At 40.5% G+C, this 22,067-nt stretch overlaps 1 protein-coding gene across 1 annotated transcript in view; it reads right to left on the reverse strand.

Annotated features, from left to right (window-relative positions):
* Positions 1 to 22,067, reverse strand: part of Ctps (CTP synthase) — a 33,921-nt gene extending 11,854 nt beyond the window's left edge. The window contains exons 1-6 of the mRNA XM_045756667.2: positions 21,900 to 22,067; positions 14,877 to 15,058; positions 11,746 to 11,915; positions 7,724 to 7,900; positions 6,214 to 6,420; positions 89 to 243 (exon numbers count right to left, since the gene is read on the reverse strand). Coding sequence (XP_045612623.1) covers positions 89 to 243; positions 6,214 to 6,420; positions 7,724 to 7,900; positions 11,746 to 11,915; positions 14,877 to 15,042 — 875 coding nt within the window. The 5' untranslated portion in view covers positions 15,043 to 15,058; positions 21,900 to 22,067. The remainder of the gene's footprint in view (positions 1 to 88; positions 244 to 6,213; positions 6,421 to 7,723; positions 7,901 to 11,745; positions 11,916 to 14,876; positions 15,059 to 21,899) is intronic.

Below are 22,067 nucleotides of genomic sequence, written 5' to 3' on the forward strand. Positions count from 1 at the left end.
TTATTTTGAATATACATATACTGTATATATATTTTACAGAAATTACCATTCCACAGAATACTCTGAAAACCTTCCCTCAAACACTTACTTGGTAGACAAATCCCGCCATTTTTTCATGAAATTCCTTGGTCGATAACTGTCAAGGTTTAAGCTTAGATGATCACTTAAAAGATGCGACACACGTTGTTCCTCAAGCATTAGTGGAACCTCATAGATGCTCTGTGCATCATGCAGACAAATAACCTGTGAGAACAAGTGAAACTTGTATCAATAAGCATACATTATTATAATCTTTAAAATTAGGGCAAGGTTGCCAGACCTCTGCTACTTAGCCTAATTTTGATTTTTTTTGTAATTGGACTGAAAATAAAAGCATTGAGTAATGAAATGCCCATTTCTGGGGGATCCTATCAGTGGCTTGCCTGAGTGTATGTACTGGTACCACAGGGCCAATACAATCACACCAGGCATGTATGACTACTTTATGGTCTACTGGGAGCAGGCAATAGAATCTTGACCCCCTTAGAAGAGGCAGGGGAAAAGTGATACTCACGAAACTCCATACACAGAGAGAGCCATCATAATAATAAAATAAGAGGTTCACAAACTTAAATCACTAAATTGTTTAGTACAATAAAAAGAAATATCCAAAATACCAAAAATATCATCTCGCTACTTTGCCCTCCCACTTTTAGTCAACCTAGGATCCGGCGAGGCCCACACCATCACTCTTGAGGCTAAGCAACTGAAACACATGGGTAAGTGGGGGAGTAGAGCTAAAAAATAAAAAATACTGTAAAGGAATCACTTAGGGGCACCCAAAAAGAAGCATTTCACTATTCTAAATACACCAATTCTGGACGTGTTTCCCCCCTCATTGGCTCACAAGAGCTCCCAGCGTATATAGCATGCAGCCCGAAAGGAGTTACGTGTACTGTACTGTATTAATAAGAGGCATTAATAAGGTGTTTTAGGCAGATTAATAATGTGTTAATTATATAGACACAAACAAGCAGATTAAGCAGGTATAAAACACAAAACAATGGATCCAAATTGAACAGGTTTAGATTCAGAAACAGCCCAAGTACTAATTTCAGAAATAGGCTTGACGATTTATGGAACAGATTACCGAGTAGCATAACAGACATGGAAACACTGGATCATATAGGTTGAACATACCGGTGTATGCACAAATGAGTTTGGTTGGGTATAAATTTAAATAGGAGCTTTCTTGCATGGACAAATAGGCCCTTTACAGGTTTTATCTATTTATATCTTCAAATTAAAACAAAATAAATTATGTTTATATTTATTTTAACAGACAGGCATTTTCATGAATGTCTAAGTGCTGGACAGGGTATAGGCTATGGAACAAGGGCAAGATATCCAACTGCTAGCACGCTTAGTATGCCAAAATCCTTGGGTCTGGAACATGCCTAGAGTTTTGTTAACGAAAGCTACCTGCACAGCAAAACACCAAAATGGCCAAATCAGAAAGCCCACCCCTGCCTTAAACAGGGTGGGCTTTCTGATTTCCAGTATTTCTGGTAGGCAGTCCTTCCTGTCTAAAAGGTAGATGCCTCTGTCATCACATACTCCCAAAGCTGGGAATTCCACTACAATGGGAATAGAATCACCTGTAACCTCATAACTTCTCTCAAAGCCACAGGAAGGGTGTCCACCATCCTCTCCATCGAGTGAAGAGGTTATCTTGAGATGATTTCGGGGCTTTTTTTTAGTGTCCCCGCGGCCCGGTCCTCGACCAGGCCTCCACCCCCAGGAAGCAGCCCGTGACAGCTGACTAACACCCAGGAACCTATTTTACTGCTAGGTAACAGGGGCATAGGGTGAAAGAAACTCTGCCCATTGTTTCTTGCCGGCGCCTGGGATCGAACCCAGGACCACAGGATCACAAGTCCAGCGTGCTGTCCGCTCAGCCGACCGGCTCGAAGAGAGGGGGCAGAAGAAAATTATCCAAGAGGACATGTAACCCGCACTTCAGAAAACCTATGGGGTTAAATGAAAATGGAAATATTGAAATGGTCTCTGTGGTGGTTCAGAGTTGAGATTTGCCATCGTCTCCTTTCCCTAACTGACAAAACCATTGAAAATGTTTTCCTATTTGGCATATTAACAGTACAGTCTGTATAATAAATAGGTAAATACACCATGGTCTAAGTGATTATCAGCCATGCTTGTTAAACTGAGCCTTTCCAGCAGACACCTATATGAAGTTACTAAAATAAGAGTACTATAGCACATTTGGTTCTATACAAAAATGTATGCATATACTGTATGAAGTCGCTTATCCAAAGCCCGCTAATCTGAATATTTGAGTTATCCAGCGAAAATCACGGCTGAATATTTTTCTGGCAAGACTTCGCTATATCCAGATAGTAATTTGGATAACCGGAGGTTTAGCTAGATAATGCAGACTGGTATAGGTTCTAAATCACGTCCAGATAACTTTCTGCCGAACTTCCCCAGATCCATAATGATATTCGGAAAACCAGAGATTTTGCATTGGGCCATACTGTATTAATCCCATACAGCAGTGGCTTGGGGCACAGGGTATGGGAGGTGGTTGGTTTCTGGGTAGGGGGTGTCGGAGGAGTTGGGACTGTCTCGGGGATGCAGGGAGGGCATGCTATGATGCAGGGCATACTATGATCTGTATTGTAAAAAATAGCCTAGAATTATGTTAAAACAATTCATCACCATAAAAACTAGATAAATATTACATTATAACAAATACAAATTTCTTAAAAATTATGTGTACAGGATGAAGACTGTAGTTTCCTGCTGAAATTGGGGATTTTTTCCCCGCTGGGGAAAGTAATACCTGCCTTTTGACCTCCCTGCTAAAAGTGAACCCGTCCAGGCCTGATCAAGCTACACAGGCCATGTGCTCTCAACCCTCACATTACACCACAGTGCCGCACCATTTAAGTGAAATCTTTTCTTAAATAACTTTGTTTCCATAGTAACTTTGATCCTTTTTGGCCAAAATTATGTCTGGTGGTTGCAGCAATCATTCTGGAATTGTTAATATTAAAAGGTTGTGCTAACATCACAGACAACCAAACACAGTTTACTCATGTCTTCTATTGACACGCTAATTAATTTGTCATCCAACTGTATTAATCCAGAAATTGGAAACGGGCATCAGTACGAGGCAAACCAAAGAGCCAATCATAAGAAGCCAGTGAACACAGGAGAGAAGCAAAACTCTTTTTGTTTTGTAAAAACAGAAGCCAAGGCCCTTCAACCACTGAAGCCTCACCAGAAAGACAAGAGCCTTCAACCAATGAAGCTTCAACAGCTGGTAGTCAAAACTGACCTTGCCAAGCTCATGTACTGTCCAGTAACTTTGGTGTTGTGTTAAGTTAGGTAATGTAAATTTTCCAGAATTATTGATTTGAAGATACAGCATCGATCAAGAAGACAAACTACAACAAGCTGAAATTTCTATTTTAAATTACAGTACTGGTATATTTTTTAATTATAACGTGTGTGGAAATTCAAATCATGTAGTACAGAAAATTGCAAATATATTCACTTTTGGATTTCCCCCAATAATTTTGGTTATCCGAATGTATGGCTTATCCAGCAGGGGGTCCTTACCCATATAGTTTGGATAAGCGAGCTCAGTCAGTATGTACTTGACACTTTTGCTGTAGCGCCTAGGTTTGAACTCGGTTCTTTTCTCAGGCAAAATGAGAATCTAACATTTTTATTACACTTATAGCAAGAGAAAGACCTGCTCTCTCCATCTGCACCATAAACTCCTTTCCCCTAGAATGACAACTGTTGACTTCCACTAGTTATCTTCCAGTTTTGATTGCTTCCTAGAAGATTTCTTTCAAGGTGGATCTAGCCAGGCAGTGCTGCATGAATTGATTATTGGACGTTTTGAAGTAGGAGTTATCTGCACCCGAAATTACCCGATGTAGGTTGCGAGGATTATTCTACAACTGTACCCCCCAAACATGGGGTCCAGGTTCTTCTGGTGATAACTATTAATAGTGGTGTTTACAGCAGCCCACAAGTCCACAGAAGAAAATCAATAGGAGCCATGAGGAGGATTCGAACTCGTACACTTGGTACTTCCAAGCACATGTCTGGATGTTACCAGGCATGTGTCGTACTTGTACTTGCCCAACCTGTCCTCTTAAAAAGAACGTCGCTTTTGGCCGTTTGCCCGTATGGCCGAATTTGGACGTAATTTGAAAATGAAAAAAAAATTAAAATAAATTTGGGATTTCTTTTTTCAACAACAGTAAGTTAAGGGTCCTCTGATAGGTTAGGTGGGCAGGAAATTCTCATAAAGTTTCAAAACGTTATGAAAAACGTGAATTTAAAGTGTCCTCTTATAACCTCTGCGCGTAAGGCGGACGACTCAAATAGAAAACGGAACACAACGTCACTTTTGTGAGTCGATTTCATTTCAAATTACGTCCAAATTTAGCCATATCGCGCATACCAGCCAAAAGTGACGTTCTTTTTAAGAGGACGGGTTGACTTGCCATATGTCAAGGTATGTTGAGATTCAGTATTGGTATACCGTATACGTCAAAACTCGTGTGTTTGGTCCTTTCTACCTGGTTGTCCCACAAGGAAATTTTCAGTTTCTGAGCATCAAAAGATGGCTTGTTTACCTCATCTCCTGATGATGGTAGGGACTTTATGCACCTCCTGGCCAAACTCTGCTGCTGGCAGCTTTACTGGGTTTTCTGTTCTGATTTTGTCACCATTGGTTAACCCTGTGTTTGCCCATATCTGGCTCTTCTGCTCGAAGCTTTGTTCATTGTGGATTGGGTCATAAAGGTTGCCTAACCCAGTTCACAGCCTGGATACCCACCTCTTCAGGCAAGTGCCTACAACTAGTCTCTAAAACTTCTCCATCTTCTTCATGAAATCTGGGGCATCAAGGCTTGAAATAAGCCACATAAGACAAAACCAGGACTACCAGTCTCGCAAAGTGGCCACTGCCAGATAAGCTGCCTCTGAAGACCAAGTAAGTTGCACACTACAGCAGCAGACTCGGAAAAAGGTGTAGCCATGCCCATCTCCAATAAGGAACCCGCAGGGGCAAACTCCAGCTTAAGCACTGGCAGCCACATCACAAGTCAGCCAATAAAATCAGACAAATTCATAACTTCATTACACCTAAACCGTGGGACATAAAAGTATTTTTATGCACATATATTCATAATCCTTGCATGATACCTATAAGACATTCTGTGTATCCAATAGGATAATATAAATTGTTAATGTGAAGTTTGAGGGTTAATTATGGGTAAAGGTACATCACTGTACCCACGGTTACAATGTTTCACGCATGACAGTGTTAGTGACATTCTCTGGGAAGAAAGTGATGAAGTTACATTTCTTATAGACATGATGATTGCTAAGATTAGGAAAAAGCCTCCTTTAAGATATTCTGGACTAAAGACATTATCAATTAGATGATGCCTCATGTGGATGGGAAAGCAAGAAGTGTTTAATGCCATTCTCACATAGATTGCTAGAGTTCATGGCTGCCAAGGAACTGTAACATTTATTGAAGAAATGTTAGTGTTGTTGGCCAGTCATAAGTCAGTAAAATCAATCTTGAATACTGTAATTTGCTACTGGTTGAACCTCGATTCCTTTTGAGAGCTTCATTAATTACTTTCTACATTGCTTTACTGTCTCCCAAGAACTGTTCTGTCTTGTGCTTGTTGTGGTCTGTTTCCCCAATTTATTGATCAAGACTGCTTCTGTATATTCTGTATTGTGCTCGAAGACTTGTGAGCATATTTGTTTCTTATAACCTTAGTTACCAAAGGGGGAGCAATGGTTTAAGTTTCATCACCATCTGAACAGGACATGACTGGTTCCCAGTTGACACTGCCAACAAGACAAAACAAGCCATCATTTTTTCCTACCATTTATAGTCTGTATATGATGGTAGCATTTTACTGGTCATGATGGGTAAAGAATAAATTTAAGCTTTACAGGCAGAATGTTTCTGAACCCCACACAGCTCACGGAAACGACAGTGAAGCCTCGGCTCTAAAAACAGTAGTTGGTGGGGAAAATTACGGGTTGGTTGGAAATTTGTATTTATTTTTTCCTGAATAAAATGGAACATGGAAATATAAAATTTTACATCCACTATCAGAAAATATGATAAAAATCGTAACATGACAAATATGTTACATGACCAACCTGTTCTGGTGAAACATGGCAGAAATTTGAAATCTTGCGTTTTACAGCCTGGTCAATGGGCTTTTCTGACCGACACACAATGAAGTCTGGCGATAGTCCCAAGCCTCGTAGTTCCCGCACACTGGCTTGGGTGGGTTTAGTTTTATGCTCGCCTGTGGATTTGGGCTGCGGTACTAGAGACACGTGGACAACACATATATTTTCTCTCTGAAAAAATTGAAATATTATGAAGCTTTTTAGAAAGGCAAGATTATTCAAATACATTTTTAAAACTAATTTAGGAATGGATGATTAAAAAACACAGCACTGGTAAAGTAAAACCTTTATTCGACAAACCACATTTTGCCGTCTCTGGTTGCACGCACACTTTTGAGGCGAGATTTACTCGCACAGTTCTACGAACAAGTGTTCAGCAAAGCAGAGGATATGCGGATTTGCGTACTTCTAACAATCTCACACCAGAGAAATTACATTATCGTAATACATCAATGAGAAAATCCACAGGAGCCGTGATGAGGATTCGAACCTATGCACTGGGTGTTCCCAGATGCACACACTAGTCGACTATACCATGACATGGTCAAAAAAGAATTGCTACCTAGGGTATGACTTGGGTACTGGGGATAATGTGATTTCTCTGTGTATTGAAAGAGGGGCATCAGAGGTAGAATTACTGGACAACAGAGCCAGAGTGCATGGGGAAGAATTGTGCGAAACCCTGGTTCGTCTTCAGTGGAAGCCTCGGGAATCCTCGAGGGTGCAGTAGTATCCCAGGTTGCAATTCTTTTGACCATGTCGTGGCACAGTCGACTAGAGCATGCACCTGGGAACACCTAGCACATACACTCCAATCCTCATCATGGCTCCTTTGGATTTTCTCAATCTCACACCCTTCTACAGGTCTAGCCTGGCAACCAAGTCGCAAGGCACCATCTGTGTTATGGAAAGGCTCTAGGAGTCCATCCAAGGGAGGAACTGTCTGCAAATGAAAGACAAATGTTCGCAGACAACATTCACTGAACAACACGATGGAAGATAACCCCGGAACTACAGCCAAGGAGCTAAAAACAATGAGTTGAGCCAGTTGACTGGTTAATATTGTACATTCAAAAAACATAATAGAACAGGAAACTTATCACTGAACCATAAAATAGAAAACCCAGTTGCTTAGTAAAATAAAAATAGTCACAGGAGACACCAGCCAGATGGCAAAAGCACCCGGCACGAACAAAAGGCCAAGTGTCTCCTTGAATAGCGCTGCCATCTAGTAGCAGAATAAAGAAGCAGTGGCATGGCTTTCTGTCTGGGATAGTTTTGAGTTTTGTTTATTATTCATTTAATCATAATATCAAACAACACAGTACAGAATATAATAGATAAACAATCACTACCACACTCCTGCAGTCATGAACAGAACGATCCTATCACTTCACAAGACTAATTTTATCAAATCATGCTATAGCAGTGAAACTATTTCTGTTAAAATGCATTCTTTTAGAAGACTACATACCTTTACTCTGAACTGGAACTGCCTAAAGGCTTCTACGAAGGGCATCCCTTCAATGTCACCAATGGTACCACCTAACTCAATAATGCATACTTGTGGGTCTGCCAAATCACCATCAACAGGTCGCTGGGCCACCGCCTCCACCCATTCCTGGATTGCATCAGTGATGTGGGGCACAACCTGAAAATGCACTTTGTTTTAAACAAATTTAAACAAATACTATACAAGGAAAACTAAGGCTACAGATGAATTTGATAAATTTAAAGTCACAAAAATATATATCAACAAAGGGTCCTACCAAGTCCTTTGTTTTGCTTCTTATATAGGCATGAATGGTTGATACCTGCTTTATGGGGTTCTGAGAGTTCTTCTACTCCCCAAGCCCAGCCCGAGGCCAAGCTTGACTTGTGAGAGTTTGGTCCACTAGGCTGTTGCTTGGAGCGGCCCGCAGGCCCACATACCCTCCACAGCCCGGTTGGTTCGGCACTCCTTGGAGGAAACAATCTAGTTTCCTTTTGATTTCCACGGTTGTTCCGGCAATATTCCTTATGCTCGCTGGGAGGGTGTTAAACAACCGTGGACCTCTGATGTTTATACAGTGTTCTCTGATTGTGCCTATGGCACCCCTGCTCTTCACTGGTTCTATTCTGCATTTTCTGCATTTGAATAAAACTACTTTGGATCTCTCTTATGTTTGGGGAAAATTCACCAATGGAGATGTCGTCAATGCCTCGGGCTGGGTTACGTGTGAACAAAGTGCCCTGGGCCGGGCTTGAGGAGTAGAAGAACTTCCAGAACCCCATCCAGGTACAACCCAATTCAATGTTATGAAAGTTAACAATGTTATTGTTTCTTTAGTAAACTACTGCTATCCAGCTACCCCTCACCCAACTGTGTGGCCCCACAAAACAAATGGCCCATACCAGCTCAACCCAGACCAAACTTGGAGCGGCCCGCAGCCCCACATATCCACTAAAGCCTGGTTGGTCCAACACTTTTTGCAAGAATCTGTCCAAGTGCCTCTTGAATCTAGTAGAAATTTATCAACTCTTTATTGATAACCACCTTCATTCTTGCAATATTTCTAATGCTTGCTTTGAGAGTGTTGAACAGCCGTGGACCCCTGATGTTCAGCATTCTCTGGTTGTGCCTATGGCACTTCTACTCACTACGGTAGTTCTATTTTGCATTTTCTCCATATCTTTTGCTCCAGTATGTTGTTATTCTACTGTGCAAATTTGGTACCTGGCCTGCCAGTATCTTCCATGTACTGTATATATTATTTGATACCTTTCTCATCTTTCCAGAGAGTACATTTTGAGAGCTTTGAGAGGGTCCCAATAATTTAGATGTTTTATCGTTTCTATGCATGCCATATATGTTCTCTGTATTCCCTCTATTTCAGAGATCTCTCCTGCTCTGAAAGGGGAAGCGAGTACTGAGCAATACTCAAGACAGGACAGCACCAGTGATTGAAATAATTTTAGCATTGCTGTGGGGTCTCTAGATTTGAAGGTTCTCATAATCCATCCTATCATTTTCCTGTATGCTGCTATATTTGCTCAGTTGTGTTCACTACATGTCAGGTCATCAGGCATCATAATTCCCCAGTTCTTTACATGTTGCTTTCCTTCTATAAGTAGGTTTGATTATGTCCTGTACCCTGTGTTTCCTTTAAACACAGGGTTTAAACAATTACATGTTTTCCTCGTTTCCACCATACCTCAGTACCTGGAACTTATCACCATTAAACATCATGCAATGAGCAAGAGTTATAACTTGCCAAAAACCTATGATATGTAAATTACAACTACAGTATTCTACTGGTGGAGGCCCCTGGGTTACAGGGGCCTCCCTAAAGCCCATGACTTCATCTGGCCCTGTCATGGTGTGAGGGCCTCGGTACTAACACGGCAAACGTGCAATAGCAGCTCACAGCAGCACCATGCAGCTTGTGCCCAAAGCATCACTTAATGATGAAATAAATAAGGAAAATGCAATAATTTAAAGTGACATAGAAGATCCTGATACAGTCTATGTACAATTTCAGATGTAAGTGAACCTGATGCAGGTGACAATTTTCCCAGTGCTAGGCACAAAGCCACAGTTTGGTGCATCATGCAATAGGACCTCGTGTTCCTTTGGAAAATGAAAACATGTTTACAATTATTCATATTCAGGATTTAGTGAACCAGGACTCTGATAAGTGTTTTGGCTAGTGTTAGTGGTGTGCATAGTACATCGGGCAGCACTTTGCTTCGTCAGGTGCCGAGTGTGTGGAGCAATGTTGTGCTTGCATCATTTGTTATGAGATTATCACACCAAACAGAACTGCTTAGTGATTCATAATGGTGTATAAACATGTATAGTTTGATATAACATGTATCAAAAATATATATATTTTAGTGATCAAAGAATATATTGTGTACATTAGTGACTAATATATTTGTGTGTACTGTATTGATGTTCTGCAGTTATACACTGTATTAAAGAAATTTCTGAAATGACAAGGTAGTGCACAACAAATGTAAAATACCAGTGAAAAAAGAAATCTGACACTGAAATAAATCAGTTTAAATACTGTATATTCACCAACTCCCACCGAACAACTGCCCCTGGATAACCTCCACTGGGAGTTTGTTGCACAAACACTTATGAATCGGAGACATCATCACAATTCATCCCTCCACCACGGCCAAAGCTACAAAACAAAAAACAAAAACAAAAATCCCCATGATCAGGAAGTACATTTTAACTATTAATAGTTAGAACTGATTTTGCTCTTGAGCACCAGGGATTTGTTATAAATTGAGTGTACACTCCAGGGATTAATCAACTCCCATTTACAGGGAAGTATTGATCTGCAATTCCCTGAAGGACAATACTCTAAGGAATGTTACACCACTTATCTAGAAAGCAGCTGAAGTCCCTACAAACTAAAATAACCTATTCAAGTGAAAAATGGCAGAAAGAATAGAACTGCCATAAGCACAATCAGAAATACCAAAAAGGTGTTCTAATCAGAGGCCAATGACTAACCAATTATGAGGAATATCTGAAGGACCAAAGGTTTAAGTCTCAAGCTGGAATAAGTTGTTCGTGCAGCAAGTGTCAGATCAGCCAGACTTTGATGACTATGTGGGCCTTCAAGCCACCACCAGTAACAGCCATCCCAGTTAACTGTCCCCGAGTCATGCTAGAGTAAAATATGAGCTCCCAAAACCAGCCACTCATAATCATAGTTACGATTGCTTCTATCATCTTTACAGCCATGGTCACCTTTTGCCCATCCGCTACATTTTCCAGAAACCTCTTTGCTCATAACAAATAAGTAAATCCATGGTGCTATTTAGGGAATGAAAACGTTAATCCATTATTCACTTGAATGCTGTAGATACCAGAAGCTTGTAGCATTTTATGCTTGTGCCTGAATTCATCAAAATGCCCAACATTCTCCAGTCCATGACACTGTAAATCTCTTCACTGTCTCAATTGTAATTTTTATGCACCTTTGAAATGATGCTCAATAGACTAATTCTCCTATAATTTCTATTTGTCTTTATAACCCATACCCTTGTGACAGGACACCATTTTTGCCCAGTCATCTGGCTCCTTCCTTATTCTCCAAGCCTGCAAATATCCCACTTGTCACCTGTAATAATACACATGGTTCAATCACACTAACACTATCTTGAAAACTATTCCAGGTTGACATAACTTAACCTTAAGATTGTCTACCGTGGAAACACAAACCGAAACTGTCTATTTTCCGCTTGTTACAACTTGTAATAAAGTTGTTACATCTTGGCTTAGCCAGTTTATGACGTATTATAACGTTACAACTTGCTATATTGGTTGTTATAACGGGTTAGGTGGTGTTAAAACTTGTTCAAACGTTGTACCAACGTCGTAGTCTCTGTGTGTTTGGCGGATAGTAGATGAAAAAAAAAAAGAAAGAGGTTCGAGTCCAGTAATCCAATCAACCTATAGAGCCACTGTTATTGTTAACAAATTCAGCTACACACCTGCACAGTCTTCCCTAGATAATCTCCACGTCGCTCCTTGTTGATAACAGATTGATAAATCTTGCCAGTAGTAATGTTGTTATCCCGGTGTAATGTGACATCTAGAAATCTTTCGTAATTGCCAAGATCAAGGTCCACTTCTCCTCCATCATCAAGTACAAAAACTTCACCTAAAATAAATAACAAAATATAAAATAGGCAAATTAAGTTGAACATGAATATAAAGCATGTACACAATCATACAACTACTGTAGTTATAAAATCTCTTAGGCACAAACTTCACACCAACATACTGTACTTCAAATGAACAAATCCACAAGGGCCGTGACGAGGATTCGAACCTGCGTCCTGATCTCTGTGTGTGATGATGTAAGGGCGAAGAGGGAGAACGGCCTATTGACATAGCTCGGGTGCAGGGGGGGTTGTGTAAAACCCTGGTTTGTGCCTCGGAGAGGCTACGGGATCCAGTAAGTTCAGTAGAACTTCGGTTTCAACCCTTTTACCCTGTCGTAGCTCAGTCGATTAAGGCAGTGTCTGGGATGCTCCCGGACGCAGGTTCGAATCCTCGTCACGGCCCTTGTGGATTTGTTCATTTGATGCATCACGTTAGTGTGATCTCTGTGTGTGACTGTACTTCAAAGTATTTCAGTGAATATTTAACAAAAAAGTGAAACACTCACACTGAACTGTACTTGAAAGTATCTTTACTACAGAAGTGTCTTAGCAGTTTAAAAAACAATTCCTGTAGGTGCAAAGTACTCCACAGCCACAATGGTGTAGTAATAATGTGCCTCCATTCACACAATTCAACGTCACCTCAATAGTGTAGAAGACGTGCGGACTGTGCTCGTCACTCACCAAAGCTGCCATCATCCCGACCTTCCTCTACTCCAAAGTCTCCTTTAACATTTCATCATCAGACTTTTGCACTCCACATCTGTATATAATTTCTTATTCTATCTTCCCAGGGCCTCACATGGGCCTCAGACTGTCCCTATCTACTGCTCTAAATTTTTTCACTCGTGCCACAACTTTTATTTACATACAAGGTAAAGTTGCTAGTTTCTGGACATCAGCACCTACAAAAATATCTGAGAGCACCTGCACCAGTGCATACAAAAATATAAACTATACTCATTGAATATCGTAAAAATAATTAAAACGTCATTGATAATAGCTCTGTGGATACTGCATACATATTTATTTACACACACACACACCTGGAGAGAAGGGACTTCGTGACAAATCGCCAACATGGATTCAGGGAGGGTAAATCTTGCCTTACAGGTTTGATAGAATTCTACGATCAGGTGACACAGATTAAGCAAGAAAGAGAGGGCTGGGCGGACTGCATTTTCTTGGATTGTCGGAAAGCCTTTGACACAGTACCGCATAAGAGGCTGGTACATAAGCTGGAGAGACAGGCAGGTGTAGCTGGTAAGGTGCTCCAGTGGATAAGGGAGTATCTAAGCAATAGGAAGCAGAGAGTTACAGTGAGGGGTGAGACCTCCGATTGGCGTGAAGTCACCAGTGGAGTCCCACAGGGCTCTGTACTCGGTCCTATCTTGTTTCTGATATATGTAAATGATCTCCCGGAGGGTATCGATTCATTTCTCTCAATGTTTGCGGACGATGCTAAAATTATGAGAAGGATTAAAACAGAAGAGGACTGTTTGAGGCTTCAAGAAGACCTAGACAAGCTGAAGGAATGGTCGAACAAATGGTTGTTAGAGTTTAACCCAACCAAATGTAATGTAATGAAGATAGGTGTAGGGAGCAGGAGGCCAGATACAAGGTATCATCTGGGAGAGGAAATTCTTCAGGAGTCAGAGAAGGAAAAAGACTTGGGGGTTGATATCACGCCAGACCTGTCTCCTGCAGCACATATCAAGCGGATAACATCAGCGGCATATGCCAGGCTGGCCAACATACGAACGGCATTCAGAAACTTGTGTAAAGAATCATTCAGAACTTTGTATACCACATATGTCAGGCCAATCCTGGAGTATGCAGCCCCAGCATGGAGTCCATATCTAGTCAAGGATAAGACTAAACTGGAAAAGGTTCAAAGGTTTGCCACCAGACTAGTACCCGAGCTGAGAGGTATGAGCTACGAGGAGAGACTACGGGAATTAAACCTCACTTCACTGGAAGACAGAAGAGTTAGGGGGGACATGATCACCACATTCAAGATTCTGAAGGGGATTGATAGGGTAGATAAAGACAGTCTATTTAACACAAGGGGAACACGCACAAGGGGACACAGGTGGAAACTGAGTGCCCAAATGAGCCACAGAGATATTAGAAAGAACTTTTTTAGTGTCAGAGTGGTTGACAAATGGAATGCATTAGGGGGTGATGTGGTGGAGGCTCACTCCATACACAGTTTCAAGTGTAGATATGACAGAGCCCGATAGGCTCAGGAATCTGTACACCTGTTGATTGACGGTTGAGAGGCGGGACCAAAGAGCCAGAGCTCAACCCCCGCAAACACAACTAGGTGAGTACAACTAGGTGAGTACACACACGACTTATTTCAGAGTCATTTTATAGAATACTACTACAATTCATATCAAATTTTGTAATTATGTATATACAGTATAGCAATTTTTGTAATCCACCATGAGCATGGACTGATAAAAAAAAATTGATCCTTAGTGTGCAGCTGCCATCATAATTGCCACCTTCACTCTAAGCAAAAATATAAAATGGTTTATCTACATTTTAAAGTATGAAAATACAAAAAAATCACACACAATATCTACCTTACTTTGGCTTGGGCAGTGGTCAGCATTATGCTGGAAGCCAGCATCAAATTTTATTTTTCATATACTGTACTGTATTGTACATTGTATTCAATAGTAAGGAATGCCTGAATAAGACATTCAGTTTTTTTACTTTGATACCAGCATGCGTACAATCCCGAGTGCTTTTATCAACATCAACCTTAAATGATTAAATTCACATACTTTCACAGACTTTTTTTTCCAGCCAATTCTTAAAATATAATGCTGAACTGAATGTTTCAAAGCTTGTACAAGGCAAATGTCAAAGATTAATCACAAGGAGTATTGTATTATAGCTGTCAAACACAAGTACTGTAGTGCTACCATTTCTGTATCAATACTTACCATGCTCGTATGGAGAGAAGGTACCAGCATCAATGTTAATATATGGGTCAATTTTAATAGACGTCACCCTCAGGCCACAGTGCTTTAGGATAGTGCCAATGCTGGAAGCAATTACACCCTTTCCAATGCCAGATATCACTCCTCCAGTCACCAGAATGTACTTCATATTGAATATTTATTTACTGAAAAAAAAGGAAAATGGTTTGATATAATTAAAAATATAAAAAAGTAAGCTACCCAACTTCATTTATTCATAAAACAAATTCAATGGAATTCAATGGAAGGGAAAGTAAATGGAATTCTATTTCAGAATTTCAGCATTACTGAGTAGTAAATTCACCTGCTTTACATTCATATCCTAAACACCAGAAAACATAGGAAAAAATATACAAGAATTTAAATATTCAAAGGAAAATTACCCACCATACTACAGCTACATGCTATTAGGTCTGTAAGAATAATGTGGGATGAACCGAGATCGCGGTCTACCAAGCACAAATTACCAATGTTGTGAGAAGATGTACTCTACATACCTGCTTGATGGGGTTCTGCGAGTTCTTCTACTCCCCCAAGCCCGGCCCGAGGCCAGGCTTAACAAGCATTTGATCCAAAGAATTAGCTGGATACTGATTTTTGTTCATCCTTTAACCCAATTCCAAATCTTGCATTACACTTCAACAGTTACTGTATTACACTACTAGTAATTATTTTAGATCATTATGAACTTCAATTCTACCCTGTAGTGGAAGGGGGGAGGACCTCGATAAAAACCTAATGTGTATAAATACACACTGGCTTCCTGTCCCCCGGCACAATAAATTATTATTATTATTGAGCAATTGGATAATGTATAATTTAATTATAAAAACACCCTTCAAAATTTGTCTTTTAAGTGCCATCAGGAAGTTAAGAACTTGTTTAGATATGTCTACAATACACTATTGTCAGAATGCATATAAAGGTATATTGTATAACTTTCAATACAATTAATGAAGAATAATTATTATATATTAGTTTCTATGGCCCACATTTCCCCCCCCAAAAAAATATATGCAGTAAATTTATTAAATGTTTCAGATTTATGATCATCAATCCTCATCTGATCGCATAACTCTTGCAGTGTGCAAGTTAGATTTTATGCACCAAGAGCCAACTCGAGAAAGCCGTTCTTAATTAAACAAGGATAAGTAAAGAACCAGAGCCAAGAGGCTGTGGCTTGGAGACTTCCCTGGCCAGCAGAGCATGACATGCCAGACAGGTTCTCGTCCCCCCAGGACACGAGGAGGAGGAGGCAGGTAGCTGACCTTCATTTCATAAGCATCCAGTTATAGGAAAATGTTAAATGACATTTGTTGAATACTCACAATTATAGAATATTTTGTAAAAAAAAAATGCCAGCTAATACCCACAAGAATGCATAATAAATATGAACTACCCTGTACAGTAAATAAATAATAATTTACACATTTATAATGATAATATGGCAACTCGGGTTCCTAACCCATACCCTCCGGTCCATACCAACAAGAGGTGCTGGGAATGTTGTCAGCTTGCTTCATGGTTTTCACTGGTCAGACTCAAGGCTAATTGCTACATTACTGTGCTCTATGCAAGCTAATTCATTAATTAATTAGTTCATTAGTTAATTCATTGATCTTTTAATGAATCAAATACATTTACAGAACAGTATATCCATATTCAAAATGTTTTATTTAAAAAATGTATTAATTGTTTATGATAAAGATAATTCTAATAAAATCCCTAATGTAATAAGTGTGAATATTGAATAATTAAATTATCTACTGGGAGATATGTTTTGATCCTAGCCAATTAAGAGGATATCACCAGACCATCACGTCTAAGGATATAACATTTTTTGGGTAATGAGCACAAGATAGGCCATGATTATGGGGAATATCAGGTGTGGTGGGGTTGTGGTGGGGTTGTGGTGGTGCTGAAGGGGGGGGGGGGGGGGGGTTTGAAATGGTGGTGTTAGGGTCGATATGGTGGCATTGGGGGTTGGGTCAGGGCATAGGGGGTGAGGTGGGGGCATTGGAGATGGTTGTGGGGCATTGGGGGAGTGGTGGGGGCATTTTGGTGATGGTCACGGTGTTGGGGGAATGGTTATGATTTGTAGTCGTGGCCTTCATATTGCAGTCATGGAATTGAAGATTTAGACAATGTAATTTAGCTCCATCCAAATTTTCACACCTCAACAAGATACATCCCAAGTGGTTAAAGGAATGGTACCAACCCTCAAGTGAAAACTTAGATAAAGAGAATAACAAGTGACGAGTAGCAGAAAAAAATTAATTTTGCCCAATTATGGTGTGAAGCATATGTGAAGCTCAGTCCCAGAGGGACAAGAATACAACCCACAGTTTTGTGAAATTCTTGTTGACAATACCAAAATAACTATGAAAATTGTCTCGGTGGAAGATAGGAAAATTACAATCATGTGCACCTGTACCTGGATCGTACCTGGTTGGGCTTCTGAGAGTTCTACACTGCAACCCCGGCCCAGGGCCAGGCACGACTTCAGAGAGCTTCTTCTTGCAGAAAACTATCCAGCTTTTTCTTGAAGACTTCCAATTTTGTTCCAGAAATATTTCTTATACTGTACTTGCTGGGAGGATACTGAACAACCTCTGATGAGGATACTGAATGGACGTCTGATAAGTGGGATTGAAAGTCAAGTGTTGAGGGTTGCATTCCGAATACAGTAATTTGCCTATAGGAACTTCAATAAGCCTGAGACTTTCTGTCCCAAACAAAGGGAAACTATAACACATCAAGGATTATGATGCCCTGTGTCTGACCTTCCGCTTCCTACAGGCCACACACACACATACGTAACTGGTGCAGCTCGTGCCTACAGTTCACCAGGTTGGTTCGCTAAGACACTCCAGCTATGCCTGGATTGGCACTGCCCTAGTGCTGTAGCTGTGCTAAGCCCATTAGCATAATATACTAATCTAAAAAAAAAAATTATCAACTTATTGGCCCTAACTTAATATCTGCAAGCTCATCGAGAGAATCTTATGGGAGGGAAGCCTTTACTTTCTCAAAGTGCACAATATTGTAAAATAAACAAATGGTTTTATTGAAAATAAATCCTGTACAACTGACCTCTTTACAGTTCTTGAAAATGGTAACCAGCTATTCAGACAAAGGACTTCCAGTAGAGAGTGTACATGAACTTGCATAAAACTTTGATAAATGTTGTAAGTGGAGAACTGCAAGGTTTCATCTTGGGGGCCAACCCTTATGTTATATACATCAATAACAGATGAGAACACAGTATTACAAACCACATCAGTAAATCCACAGACAACACAAGATCAATGGTAAAGTGAGAAATGGTAAAGTGAGAAATGAAAAAGCTACCAATGCTTTGCAAAACAATCTAAATGAACCCCTTAAATGAACAGAAAACTGGAAGATACTTATCAATATTAACAAATGCAAGACCTTGAATGTAAGGCATAAAGCACATCATAACTATCATCTCAATAACAACCATGCAGCCGCCTGGTGAAAAAAAGGACCCAAGAGTTATGATCCACAAATCATTTAAGTCGCTAAACAAGTAGGAGTTAGTTACAATAACCTATCCTGAGGAATAATTAAAAGAATTTTTGACTTTAAGCAAAGGTGGGTTATTCAGCTGTACTAGTCTTTTGTGCATGCCATCTGGACTACTGTCTTCAAGCATGGAAACTTCACCTTCAGAAAGACACATCTTCTTTGGGGAAAGTTCAACACAGCAACAAAAAATCATCCCAGAACTAAGTCAACTTTTATATCAGGAACAGTTTAGTCTCAGAATTAACAACCCAAACATAACAAGGGTGATCTGGTGATCTTATCAAGGTCTTTAAAATACTTAAATTTTAAGACATTAATCCAAACAACTCTTTTTATAGGTCAAACATAATGCACACAAAGGGCAACAGCTTCAACTCAACAAGCCACAATGTAGGACAGAAAACAGCAGATGTATTTTTGCCCAAATTGTAATAAACCCATGGAATCACCTGCCCATCAAAACCTTAAATACCAAGACAATACAGTACACCGGCTTGATACCTACTCCAGTTTAAAATTCAAGCCCAAAAATCTTTAGGAATAAGCTTACAATTACAGCCGAGAGATTGACACTGGCAAAGCATACCTATATAGCATAAAATTAAATTGATGTGAAGACAGACTGATTTATAACCAATATAAACTAATTACTGTATACCTTAAAGTTTTAGAAATTTGCATACAATTAATATCAACAAAATTTAGCGCCTGGATCAAAATCACTTTGCTCGTGTTACATGGATCCGATACAATTCAAAATGCATGTCAATAAGTCATCTCTGTGACAATAGTTTCCATATTCAAAGTACAGTATCAAGCTCAAGGGTCTCCCTAGTGGCCTCGATAGGGGTAGAAAGCCTTGGTATTGCCTATGAGATAGCCAGCTCTACTGGTTCTTAGCTCTTTCAACAATGTATCAAGATTGAAATTATGCCAGATAAAAGTTGGGTTATTTAAAACTTATGTTGGTCAAGTAATAAATTAGAAAAGGGGCAACTTGATCTGGAACAATCTTAAGATAATGTAACCTTCACACAACCAAACAACATATAGTCTAAGCCGTTCAGAAAGCCCAAAAGGTAAGGTAATTACCAGTATGAGGATGTAGCACTTGGAAGGGATAAGAGGACAAGGAACTGGGATATGTGGACTGGGTAAAGGCAAGGTGCCCAACCACTTGGACCATCAAGAATAGAACCTTGACCCTGCAAGAAGCATGCCCATTACTCGATCAACAAGTCCAAGTGGTTGGGTAGAAAGATCAGAAAAATATGAAAAGCTGTTATGAAAAAATTTAAGAAAATTGTAAAGCTTAGGTCAGCAGATTCTAAAGTGACAGAAAATTGTAAAGCTTAGGTTAGGACAGCTCCACTCAGCTGTCAGCGCCTGACAGCTGGGTGGACAGCACTTCGGATTTGTAGTCCTGAGGTTCCGGGCTCGATCCCCGGTGAAGGCGGAGACAAATGGGCAAAATGTTTCTTTCACCCTGATGCCCCTGTTACCTAGCAGTAAATAGTTACCTGGGAGTTAGACAGCTGCTACAGGCTGCTTCCTGGGGGGGGGGGGGGGCCAAAAAATGAAGCCAGATCGAGGATTGGGTCGCAGGGACACTGAGCCCTGAAATTATCTTGAGATAACCTCAAGATGGGTAATGGTAATGTCTACTCACAAGACATGACATGACAGGATAGAAATACACTAGTGTGGGTTTTTAAGATTTATGTAAAGAAATTACACCATGTCTTTTCGCACTCTCCAAAGTTCTTTGTCAAGGTCTGAGTACTGTATGTGGTTGGGATGCAACGCTGAGGTGCAAGTCTCGTTCTAACCACATAGACCTTGACAAAGCACTCAGGAGAGTGCTGAAAGACGGTGTAATTTCTCTACATAAATCTCAAATACACAAGCGTGACTTTTTATCCTACGTTTAAAAGCTGGATTCGATGCTGGGATGAGCTGAGAGTTACTGAAGAGAAGAGCTGCCCCAGTACCAGAAATACAATTAAACTACCGTACTACATGTAGGCGATGAGTCACAATAACGTGTCTGAAATATGTTGACCAGACAACGCACTAGAAGGTGAAGAGATGATGTTTTGGTCTGTCCTGAACCATTCTCAAGTCTCAAGTCATCACAATCGACTTGAGAATGGTCCAGGACAGACCGAAACGTCGTCGTCCCTTCACCTTCTAGTGTGTGGTCTGGTCAACTACTACATGTATATGGGTTGATGCTGCAGGTTGTTACTGAATATGAATAAATATGAATGCATTGCATTCATTTAGCAATGAAACTGCTATATGGATTGAGGCTACATTCAATAACAGGGTTGTTTTGTGGAACCAATTACAATACTATGTAACACAATAGACATAGGATCCCTCGATTGTTTCAAGTGTGGGTTAAACATACGGTATATATGAAAGCGTTTAGGTGGATATAAATAGGTGTCATGTATGGGCCAATAGGCCTTCTGCAGCTTCCTTGATTCATATGTTGACAGTGAAAGGGTCTCAGTTGTGGGGCCACATTATGGCCAGTCAGTAGTTTGACTCTGGTGGGAGGACCTTAATAAAAGCCTTGCATACACACACATCGAGGGGCCTGGTGGCTGAGCGGACAGCACTCGGGATTCATAATCCTAGGGTCCTAGGATCGATGCCGGTGATGGCGGACACAAATGGGCAGTTTATTTCACCCTGATGTCCCTGTTCACCAAGTAGTAAATAGGTACCTGGGAGGTAAGACAGCTTCTATGGGCTGCTTCCTGGGTGTGTAAGAAAAAAAAATACAAAAAAAAAATAAAATTGATTTGACAGTTGAGAGGCGGGCCGAAAGAGCCAGAGCTTAACCCCCACAATCACAACTAAGTAATTACACATATAGACTAACTAAACCTAACCTACCAACTATATTTTTCTATTTATCAAATTTAGCTATTTTCTGATTACGAAATCCAAACTTTATCCTAGCTCATGGTGTCCCGTCTTCCCAATACTCTGTCATATTACGCTTTGAAATTACTGATTATGTGTGTTTTAGTAATCATAAATAAGAAATTAGTGTGTATGAAGTCTATCAACGAGGTGTCGCTGTATAACTGCAAATTAAAAGGGAAAAGCAAAAAACAAGAATCTGCCAATTATGTATACGACTTTCTCTCCGAAGACCCTGAAATAAAAGCGGCCCCCACTCTCTTAAATACATATGTATATACCTGGCAGCCTACCCACGTGTGCAGTGGATGACCTGGGGTCATCCAGCCCACGTATATTGCCCTCTATCCCTCCCTCTCCCACAAAACTTAACACCCATCCCATACGCAAGGGAGAAAACCCCCTTCGCCAACCATAAACAATCCCACCGGTAAATAAACCCTCCATATTCCCAGCCGTTTAAAGACGGCATAGACAAACACGTCCACATACACCTACCTGCTGGACCAGACGCTGGTGGTGACGGGAAGAGAGAGACAAGGCAGGGAAAGAGAGGGTGAGAGAGACCCTGGGCAGGAGAGCGTAGGAGCCTGCAGGAGATGCTGGAGACTGAGCCCAAGTCGCAGCCTGGCGCCACCTGCACATGCGCGCCCCGCCCGCTAAACC

Source organism: Procambarus clarkii, chromosome 53, assembly GCF_040958095.1.
Source record: "Procambarus clarkii isolate CNS0578487 chromosome 53, FALCON_Pclarkii_2.0, whole genome shotgun sequence".
Lineage (NCBI taxonomy): Eukaryota > Metazoa > Arthropoda > Malacostraca > Decapoda > Cambaridae > Procambarus > Procambarus clarkii.